This window comes from Sorghum bicolor, chromosome 5 (genome assembly GCF_000003195.3).
Source record: "Sorghum bicolor cultivar BTx623 chromosome 5, Sorghum_bicolor_NCBIv3, whole genome shotgun sequence".
Classification (NCBI taxonomy): Eukaryota; Viridiplantae; Streptophyta; class Magnoliopsida; order Poales; family Poaceae; genus Sorghum; species Sorghum bicolor.
This window is the reverse complement of record NC_012874.2, coordinates 43073144-43083685: the sequence shown is the minus strand read 5'-3', so window position 1 is coordinate 43083685 and position 10542 is coordinate 43073144. Positions and strand designations below refer to the sequence as shown.

The following is a 10542-nucleotide window of genomic DNA, read 5'->3' as shown; positions in this document are numbered from 1 at the left end:
GCACACCTTTACCCCTTATTTCAAACCTCTTTACTCCATGTTTCTTGTTGACATTGTTTCTACTGTAATATGTTATTAGGTGTTCTGCAATATATGAATTTCATTCAAATTCAAATTTTATATGGCCGTAGCAATGGACTAGTCAATACCTGGTAGCTTCAAAAGAAGGTATGGTCCTTACACAAAATTAGCTACAGTAAAGCCCTAGGTGCCTTCCCTTGAAAGATTGGCTCACCTTTCCGCTTTCGCTGCTCATCTTGGGATTCTTTCAGTGGCCACCATCGCCATAATACCTAAACACAAATAATTTGTCGAAGCCACGAGCATATTTCATAAGACAAAACAACCTTGAACAGCCATTCCTATTAATCCTTGCTCAAGTTTTTCTACATATTCTAATTCTTAGAACATTAAAAGAATACACTACAAAAGATAGCACTCCTTTTTTGGTCCAGCGGAACCCATCTTCAGTATTCACAATATAGGAATTAAATCCATCCATCCTCACTCCCGGGTACTGCAAGCTGGGAGGAACACCAGGAGTGTTCTCCATGCGAATGAAAACAGAAGCACTACTCAGAGCTCCGACACATCCAGTGTCGCACCTGATATTCATCCACATTATTCTGACAAGCCACACCAAAACAGGCAAAACAGAACACAGAAGGAACACAATGATATTTCAGGCTACCAGCATTGCATTTAGCGATTTAACCAGACCAAGGTCACATGGACAAAACTGAAGTACAGGTATGCAGGAAAGGCAACAAATCACTAGCCGGCTACAGTCCCTCTCAACCGGTTGGCAATGTGGAGGAGGTGATCGATGTTGGTGGCTGGGTAATGTTGCAGCAGCTGGATATTGGCAGTGAAGTCTCCAGCTAAGAGGCGCTTCCGGACTAGGATGAGCATGGCACAGCATATCCTCATTAATGTGTCCTGCATGAGAACATGCAACAGTTTAGCACAGTACACTGCTGGAAAGATGTGCAAAAATTTATTCCAGTAGTGGTAATGTACCGATGGGCCTTCTGGATCACCCAAGATAGCGTCCCAGATATGTATACACACGTTAAAGCTGAACTCCATTGTCAACAACAGTGTGATCCATCTAAACGCATAATATTGTGGGTAAACCTGTATAAATAAAACAGAAACACGTCAGGTATGGTTGTGCTTGGGTTGGTTGGTTGCCACGCATGTAAGAATCTCTGTTCCCACCAGTTGCTAAACAGGAAGCTGAGCTAGCTTAGTTGGTTGAGGATGTTGATGTATGCCCTGGACCACCCAGGTTCAAGTTCTCATCAAGGTGAATTTTGGTGCTTATTTTCTTCTTAATTAATAAAATGCTACCTAATTCCTCCTTTGTTGGTCTAGTTTTTTTCCCTTTCCTTTTTACACCATTTGCTGAACAGCAGAGTATTCTACAGGTGGCTACACTACTACATATCGTTGTGATATGTAGACTGCACATCTTAAGTAATTAAGCAAGCAAGGAATTAGATCAAGCATCTATAGTTATCAAGACTAAGGGTCCCTTTGGTTGGGCTTTTGGTTGTGGCTTTTGCCCCTCAAAAGCCAAAAGCCAACCAAAGGGGTTAGCTTTCATCCACAGCAGCTTTTCCAAAAGCCACAGCCCACAGCAGCTTTTCCACAGGTCTAAAAAGCAGCTTTTCCAAAAGCCACAGCCCACAGCAGCTTTTCCAAAAGCCACAGCTCAACCAAAGGCACCCTAAATAAATAGGTATGCTGTTACAAAGGCTATTTGATCTGCTGATTTAATTGCACTGTGCATGGAGGCAATTTTGCCATTAATTTAAATCTGGAATGTCAGGTATCTCTATGATGGATTGTACACATAAATGTACCATTATTCAGTCTTGATATAAACCGTATACACACATTTATCTCAACATTCAGTTCATGCTATTGCTGTTGAATGGATAAGACCTGGTGACATTGATATTGACTAATGAGAAGTCTAGTTTCAGCAATTGATGAAAACATCAGGATAACAAAACTTTCTTGATGCAATGTTACATGCATAGATTACCAGAGATTGGAGGGCAGATTCAAGGGAGAACTGAGGGAGAGGCAGAAAGATGGACAGGGATGACCAACACCCAGGGAACTTTAAGCATAGGGAGCGGCAGCCTAGAGGCTGGTGCCCAGGAGCAGAGAGATGGACGGGCCCTTGATCTAGTTCAGCTTAAGTCTCAAAGGGTACAGGGGCCCTCTATATAAGTAAACATATAGAGAGGAGACTCTGACTTGATTGCTAAGTAACCCTTATCATAACCTACATGTTAGAATAGGTGCCCTATGGGCTGGCCATGGGCCTGGCACCCAAGCCTGTTTGGCTTGACTGCTCAATATAATAGTAAATAGGAATAGTACCACATGGGGTGTTAGTCCTATGTATCCTATATAATCAGCCTATGAGGCCCAATGCAATGTATCAATCAATCCCGAGACCTATTCGCTCTCATGGTATCAGCCGCCTTTTGATCCTTTTCTCCGCTGCCCTACCCGCGCGTAGGCCAGGCCCTCGCGACACACTCCCGCGCGCAGCCTTCCCTCGCGCGCCCTCCACCCTCTCGTGCGCCGGCCCTCCCCGTGCAGCGCCGCCAGCCCAGCCATGGCATCCACTCCACCAACCTCAGTCGGATGCCACTGATGCCTACTCTGCTGGGGCTGCCATCCAGGCTGATGCAGTTGCTCAGCGCGCCGAGCGGGCACGCCAGGAGGCTCGCGATGCTGCTCTGGCACGCGCCGTCCAGGCCGAAGACGAAGCCAAAGCCGCAGCCGCGAAGCGTGACGCCGCTGCACAGCGCGCCAGCGATGCCCTGGCACGGGCTGCCAAGGAGCGTGCAGCTGCTGCTGCTGCCATCGCGCCGGAATCTTCTGGTGCGCCATCTGGAGGTGCGCCGGTGCCTGATCTGCGCGCAGCCATGCTTCACCACGAAGCTATGGCTCTCCTCCAACTCCACTCTCAGGCCGTTGCGGTTAGCAACATCTAGAACCACGTCACCACCATCCTCAACGCTGATTCAGCAGAATTTCAGCCGCTGGTACGATCAATTTCTGCTCATCCTCGGCAAGTTCTCACTTCAGGACCATGTCCGCGAGGATCCCCCGGACCCGATCTCTCCTGATTGGGCTCGGATGGACTGCGTCAAGTCCTGGATCATAGCCAAGCTCACCGATGATCTAGGCGAGATCATCTCTGCCCGAGGCTCCACTACCCGGCACGCCTGGCTCGCCATCGAGTCGTAGTTCCTCGGCAATCGAGAGGCCCGCTCCATTCAGCTAGAGACACGGTTTCGCAACTTCGTCCAGGGCAACCTCTCCATCACCGAGTACTGCCGCAAGCTGAAGAAGATGGCCGATGATCTCACGGCCCTCGGCGAGGTCATCTCCGATGGCACCCTCGTCCTCAACGTCATCCGCGGCCTCAACGAGTGCTTCAACCACGTCGGGATGCCCCTTCATCGGGACAAACCCTTCCCCACCTTCCTAGAGGCACGTGAGGATCTTGTCCTCGAGGAATTCACCATGGAGAACCGCGAGGAAGCTCCAGCCGCTGCACTCGCCGCCTCCAACACCACCACCCCGACCCCTGCGTCCTCTGGTCCAGGCTCGGGGGGAGGGGGGGCTGGTGGGAGCTCCAAGGCTCCCAACAACCGTCGCAGCAAGCGCGGCGGTGGCGACAAAGGCCACGGCAACAGCAGCTCTTCAGGATAGGGCTCCAGACCCCCTAGTGGCACAACGCAGCAGCAGCAGGCTGCTGGACAGCAGCAGCAGACTGCCGGAGGGCGCCCTTGGCCCAGCTTCATCGCCCAGGCCTCCACTCAATTTGGCACCCGCATCAAAGCTGTCCAGTGCGACAATGGGAGAGAGTTTGACAACTCCAGCACCCGACAATTCTTCCTCACCCAGGGCATTTACCTTCGCATATCCTGCCCTTACACCTCGCCTCAAAATGGTAAAGCTGAACACATTATTCGCTCTATCAATAATGTTGTTCGCTCCCTACTCTTTCAGGCATCCATGCTTCCCTCCTACTAGGTGGAGGCCCTTTCCACGGCGATTGTTCTTCTCAATATATTGCCCACCAAGACTCTAGAGTTCTCCACGCCTCACCTTGCCCTGTTCGGCAAGCCACCCACATATGATCATCTACGAGTCTTCGGTTGCAAATGTTATCCCAACATGTCTGTCACTGCTCCTCATAAACTTGCCCCTAGGTCTGTTCAATGTGTTTTTCTAGGCTATTCCGCTCACCACAAAGGGTTCCACTGCCTTGACATATCATCTAATAGTCATCATCTCCCGGCGCGTCATCTTTGATGAAACGGCCTTCCCTTTCGCTGAGCACCATGGTCCTAGTACTCCTGCAGACCTCGAGTTCCTTGTTGATGACACTACTGATGTCGTACCCGCTCCTATTGGACCGTTGCACAAGTTTTTGCCTGCAGGAACTCCACTCAATGCCTCCGACACCACCAGCGCCCCTTCCGGTCCCTCCACGGCGGTGCCTAGGGCGCCCCTGGAGCTTCCAGAAGATGCTAATGATCCTCCGACACCCGCGCTCTACATCCCCTGTGCTGCGAGCATCGAGGACTCCCACCGCACCACGTGAGGCTCTCATGAGCCCCACATCCGCGCCCCGCGCGGCCACAGAGCTGCCTAACGCACACAGCGACGCCTATTCACACCTGCCGTACGTCCTGCCCGCGCTGCGCGCTGGCTCGATGTCCTCTGCGCCATCCACGGGCTCCCTCGCGCCTCCTCAGGCGCCCCGTAGGCCTCCACAGGGGTTTCCACCTCTTCGCCCGGCTCACGATTTCACGTACCACTACTCACGTCGACCGCGACCACCACCGGCTGCTCCTGCACCAGCCACCCCGACTGCTCCTGCACCAACCGCCCCGGCTGCTCCTTCACTGGCTCCTTCGAAAGCCGCCCCGCTGCCCAAGAGCGGCATGGTTCCTGTTCCACTAGTGGCCAACCAACACTCCATGGGCACCCATTCGAAGAGCGGCTTCTAGATGCCCGCCGCCTACCATGTTGTGCCTCTCTCTCCGATGCCAAAGACCTTCCGAAGCACTATTGCTGACCCCAATTGGCGAGCAGCTATGGAAGAACACAGTGCTCTCCTCCAGAACCACACCTAGGATCTTGTGCCCCGTCCACCCCAAGCCAATGTTGTCACTGGGAAGTGGATCTTCAAGCACAAACTCAGTCTGATGACTCCCTTGAGCGGTACAAGGCACGTTGGGTCCTCCGTGGTTTCACCTAGCGACCTGGTGTGGACCTTGATGAGACCTTCAGTCAGGTGGTGAAGCCCGCTACTGTCTGCACTGTGCTCTCCTTGTCGCTCTCTCACCGCTGGCCTATTCTTGACATGAAGAACGCCTTTCTTCATGGCAATCTCAGTGAGATAGTGTATTGCCAGCAGCCATCAGGTTCGAAGATCCAGCTCATCCGGATTTTGTCTGCCTCTTGAAGAAATCGCTCTATGGCCTAAAGCAGGCTCCTCGTGCTTGGTATAGCCAAATGGCGAGTTACTTGCTGTCTATTGGGCTGTCTATTGGGTTTGTTGAAGCCAAGTCAGACACCTCGCTCTGTCTACCAACGTGGATCAGACACAGCCGCCTATCTATTGCAATATGTTGATGACATTGTCCTCACAGCTTCATCAACCGATCTTCTCCAGCGGATCATGTCAGCACTACAGCGAGAATTCACCATGAAAGACCTTGGTGATCTACATCACTTCCTCAGCATGCATGTTCAGCGAAGTGGTGGACTTCTGCTCTCACAGTGCTCTCACAGCGACAGTACATGCTGAGTGCAAGCCATGCTCTACTCCAGTTGACACCAATCCTAAGGTTGCTGCTGAGAGGGCCCCTGTGTTCGTAGTCTTGCTGGAGCATTCTTCGCTACATTCGAGGCACTCTTCACCTTGGTCTCCTGCTGCGCTGCGAACGTCTACTTTGATTGTTCTTGTCGTCTACACCAAGGCTGATTGGGCTAGTTGTCCGGACACTAGCAAGTCGCAAGTCCACCTCAGGCTATGTTGTGTTCCTTGGCGACAATCTTGTCTCCTGGTCCTCCAAGCGCCACAACACGGTATCAAGATCCAGTGCTGAAGCCGAGTATCACGCAGTGGCCAATGGAGTTGCAGAGGCTACCTGGCTACACTAGCTTCTTCTCGAGTTGCATGCCCCTCTCTGGCGCGCCACACTGGTGTATTGTGACAACATTAGTGTTGTCTACATGACCTCCAACCCGATTAAGCATCAGCGAACCAAGCACATTGAGATCGATCTTCACTTCGTTCGGGAGCGAGTCACCATTGGTGATCTTCGTGTTCTGCATATTCCCACCTCTTCGCAATATGCGGATATCTTCACCAAAGGGTTGCCTTCTTCAGTATTCACGGAGTTTAGGTCCAGTCAAAACGTGCAGAGTAGCTAACGATTCGACTGCGGGGGCGTGTTAGAATAGGCGCCCTATGGGCTGGCCATGGGCCTAGCACCCAAGCCTATTTGGCTTGGCTGCTCAATATTATAGTAAATAGGAATAGTACCACATAGGGTGTTACCGTGTTAGTCCTATGTATCCTATATAATCAGCCTATGAGGCCTACCTTTGTTGTGACCTCCATGTGACGCCATAGTTCCTCATCATGCCGCTTCAATAGTTGTGATAATTTCGAAAGTGTAGATCGGATACCCACGCTGCTATTGTCAAGATGCTTACAATAGTTGTCTCTAAAGCCACTCAACAATTCGACAAAGCAAAAGTACGTGTCTGCTTCAGCTGACGCCTGCATTTCCAAAAATTGGTATGTATGTTGATGAATATGGCCATCTATCTGAAGTTAACAATAATCAACAAAACACTTCTGAAGTTATACATAAAAACCAACAGATTAATAAAAAATATGGCCACCATCTAGGGAGGGAGGGATAGGGAAGTCAGAATACCCTGTGGAAAACTACGGAATAAAAATAATTTATGGTAGAACAACTTACTGAGCTGCTTGGGTCAGGGTCATTCTTGAATACATAAAATAGAGGTGCCAAAACTTCATTCATCCCTTGCACATATCTTATACTGGGGTTCAATTTTGAAAATATAATTAGAATTCTCCTCAGAGATTCCTGATATGGTCAAAAAGAACAAACAATCTAGTCATATTGGTATAATTGGTATCAGTCAGAACACTGTAAACACTGAATACGAACCTGGTTAGACTTTGATGAGAAAAAGGAAATATCAGGATGCGTTCGCTTTACATCTCGGTCTATCTGTTCCAGTATCTCTGAATCCTGAAAATATGTGTTTAGATCATGAGCATCAAAATGATAAAAGCAAAACCATGTTTTTGTACATCCACTTAACATTCAAATCAACTGTTCAGCAGTCATAAACTATACAAGTAATACAAGAAGAATACAAGTCAGGAGAACCAACTTTTCCATTTTGTTTACTCTTGCCTTCTCATTATAGTTGTTGCAAAAGCCAGGGGGGGGGAGGGGGAGGAAGTAAGAGCATTCGTTCAGGTAAAACACACAACTCCAAAGCTAGACAGATAAAGTAACATTTAATTTGTAGTCACGACCAGTGATATGAACATGACCAAACACATCATCAGTAGTGCAACTAGTATTTTCAATTCATATCTAGACCATGAAAACAGGGCCAACTTCCAATGAAAACAGAGACAAAAACAAACTCAAACGAGGCACATAATCGCATAAGAAAACTGCACCAAATTGTAAAGAATTTCTCATGAAAAGCAAATGGCATTACTTTGGCTAGTTCTAGCCAATCCCATATCAGAAGGTACTTGGAAGAGTGTTAGGAAAGCAGCCAGTTATCATTGGTGGTTTTCAACCATGCATAAAACTCTGGATGCTTCAGGTAGCACAAAGTGGCAGAGCTAAAGAAATAGTACCTGAAAATATTGATTCCACAAGCTAGATTTACCAGAGCTTAAAGGATGCTCTTCATTAGTAACTTCTAATCTCGGAAGAAAGCCAATCCTCTCAATGTTTAACTCTTTCTTTCTCGACAGCTTTGTTTCCTCCATCCTTCGTAGTTTTTCTGACTAACCACATAAAGGACTGTCAGAACTCTCACATTAACAATTGAACAATTTATGTGCCCTTAGAAGAACCAATCACAGAAAAAAGTTCAGGAATCAGGACTATACCAAACAGAAGTCGTAAACACCTCCAAATAGTATGATTTAAGGCTCGGAAGAACTAGCTATGTTGCCTGGTATCTCTCTTATCTTAGAACTTTTAAGTGACACCTATGGCAAATGCTGAGAGCTACTCAACATTTTAACTATCATTGCTACTGCATTGCCAATTGACTTCTCAATTTTTGGGGCACATTCTTGATTTATTTCCAGGTAAAACAACCACACAACATTGTCCTATTGAACAAGAACCAGATTTTTCCTAGCAACTCTAGATATTGTCCTCATATTATATATATACAAAGATAAATAGGATTGATAGATCTTCACTCATTGAGTTGGAGACTAGCAACTGAAACTTACAGGATTTAGAAGAAACTCTTCTTTGTATGCACTATATTGACTCCGCTTCTTTTCTAACTCATAAGCCCATAAGGAACGATCAGTTGGCAAATACCCCAAAAGAAGCTGCACACTATAAATATAGTAGAATAAATTTCTCGTATAGAGAGTAATTAGATAACAAAAACTGATGTAAATTGTACAGACATACTGCCAGAAGCTCCAAGAATGCATGCTTAATCATGACCATTTACAAAACAATGCATGATACATAAACTGGGATCAATGTGGAATGCAAAGCAAACCATGGTAAACCCACACCTATCAGAATCAGAACATCAGTTTAAGCAAATTCAAATGGACACTGATGGTAGTCAAACACAGGACAAGATTGAATATAAGATATATCCCAGGAGGGTAAAAGAATAAGACAATTTATTGAGAATTTTGGTGGTTTCCACTTTCACTGAAAAAGGCCATGAAACCATTTCAAGGATTACATTTCCTACACAAGTTAGAAACCACTTTTTGAGTGGGTGATTTTCACAAAATGTAGGTGCACGATGAACTACATCGTAGACCAACAAGTATCGTTCATTCCCCATTTACCAAACAACCACCAGCCCTGCAGATCCCTACCCTCTTGTAACCTTAAAAAACTACACACTTTGTAACTCTATCTCCATGTCCCAATTCAGCCAGAAAAAGTTGACTATACACATAAGTCAGCTATGCAGAATGAAACAATGATGTGAACCTTTCTCCTTCCTCATTTACGTCACAAGCTCAGTCTCTCACCATCAAATTACAGTCTAAAGCAGTGCACAAAGGACATTGGCTCACAAACACAGGACATCTTGTTAACATTACTATGAACAATTTGTATTCAAACTAATAATTACTAAATTTGCAAAATAAGACCCCCAATCAAATATCAACACTAAACCCTTGCAGCGCAACTAGGAAATGCAGAACTCTCAACCGAAATTCACAATTACAATGAGAAGAGAATGCGAGTGGGGACCTTCCAGACAACGGGTCGGACACCGCCACCGCCGTCGGGAACGCCAAGGCAGGCTAAGCGCTGCAGCTCTCCCATGTTCACCACCTTCTTCGACAGCTGCACGCACCCACAAGAGAGTCAATTAAACAGGAAAAACCTAGCGAGAATCCAAGGGATAACCAACGCCCCGCTTTTCCTGCACGCACCGCGGCCTTGAAGTCGGAGAGCAGGTGCGCCCGTATCACCGCCCCGGCGCCCTCGTACTCATCCTCATCCCGTCGGCCACCACCCACCCCTACGGCCTGCTCGTACGACGGCGGCGGGGGTACAGCTGGCGGCGGCGGCTTTGGGGGCGGCGGCGGGGCGAGGTCGACGCCGTAGGGGTCCGGCGGGGTGGGCGCAGGCGGGGTCGCGGACCAAATTGGGCTGTTGAGCCACTCCGGCACCGCCCGCCCCTTCTTCCGCATGCTCCCCTGCACCCCGAAGGATCGTGGGGTAGCCCACCGGCGTCCGCGTGGGTGAGCGGAAGGAAGGAAGGATCTGGAAGAAGGGGATGGCCGGATGGGGGAGAGGGAGAGGGGACAGCAACAGCGGCGCAGATCTCGAAACTGCAAGTGGCGAGTTGAAGCGCTCCTTGCTGTTAATGCAGGGATTGTTTCGGGCTTTGTTTAACCCAAAAACCAAGGCCTTGTTTAGTTCACACTTGAAAACCAAAAAAATTTTAAAATTCTTCGTCACATCGAATTTTACGGCACATACATGAAGCACTAAATATAGATGAAAATAAAAAATAATTACACAGTTTGCCTGTAAATCACGAGACGAATTTTTTGACCCTAGTCAATCTATGATTGGATAATATTTACCACAAACAAACGAAAATGCTACATTAGCGAAATCCAAATTTTTTCACATCTTAACAAGGTCCAACAAGTTTTTAAAATTCTCTGTCACATTGAATTTTTTAGCACATGCATGA

The 10542-nt window shown here is 47.9% G+C and overlaps 1 protein-coding gene across 2 annotated transcripts; it reads right to left on the bottom strand.

Annotated features, from left to right (window-relative positions):
• On the bottom strand, positions 559 to 10201 carry LOC8064426 (TBC domain-containing protein C1952.17c). Of its 2 annotated transcripts, none has more exons than XM_021461522.1 (9): positions 9770 to 10201; positions 9585 to 9680; positions 8582 to 8686; positions 7970 to 8122; positions 7257 to 7340; positions 7044 to 7172; positions 6656 to 6883; positions 1021 to 1137; positions 559 to 939 (listed from the first exon to the last, which is right to left on the bottom strand). In XM_021461522.1, exons 1-9 carry the CDS (start codon positions 10028 to 10030, stop codon positions 775 to 777), a joined length of 1338 nt encoding a protein of 445 aa, XP_021317197.1. In that variant the 5' UTR covers positions 10031 to 10201; the 3' UTR covers positions 559 to 774. The 2 variants fall into 2 exon arrangements, with proteins under 2 accessions (XP_021317197.1, XP_002449472.1); XM_002449427.2 differs by having other exon boundaries at positions 6656 to 6835; positions 9770 to 10199.

What these genes read in the sequence shown, in the direction of transcription:
- LOC8064426 (XM_021461522.1), bottom strand. Translation starts at nt 10,030, where the DNA reads ATGCGGAAGAAGGGGCGGGCGGTGCCGGAGTGGCTCAACAGCCCAATT. An exon ending in TCTCCGACTTCAAGGCCGCG is followed by an intron (nt 9,681 to 9,769) that starts GTGCGTGCAGGA and finishes GGGTGCGTGCAG; the next exon opens with CTGTCGAAGAAGGTGGTGAA. An exon ending in ACATGGAGGTCACAACAAAG is followed by an intron (nt 1,138 to 6,655) that starts GTAGGCCTCATA and finishes TTATTTATACAG; the next exon opens with GTTTACCCACAATATTATGC.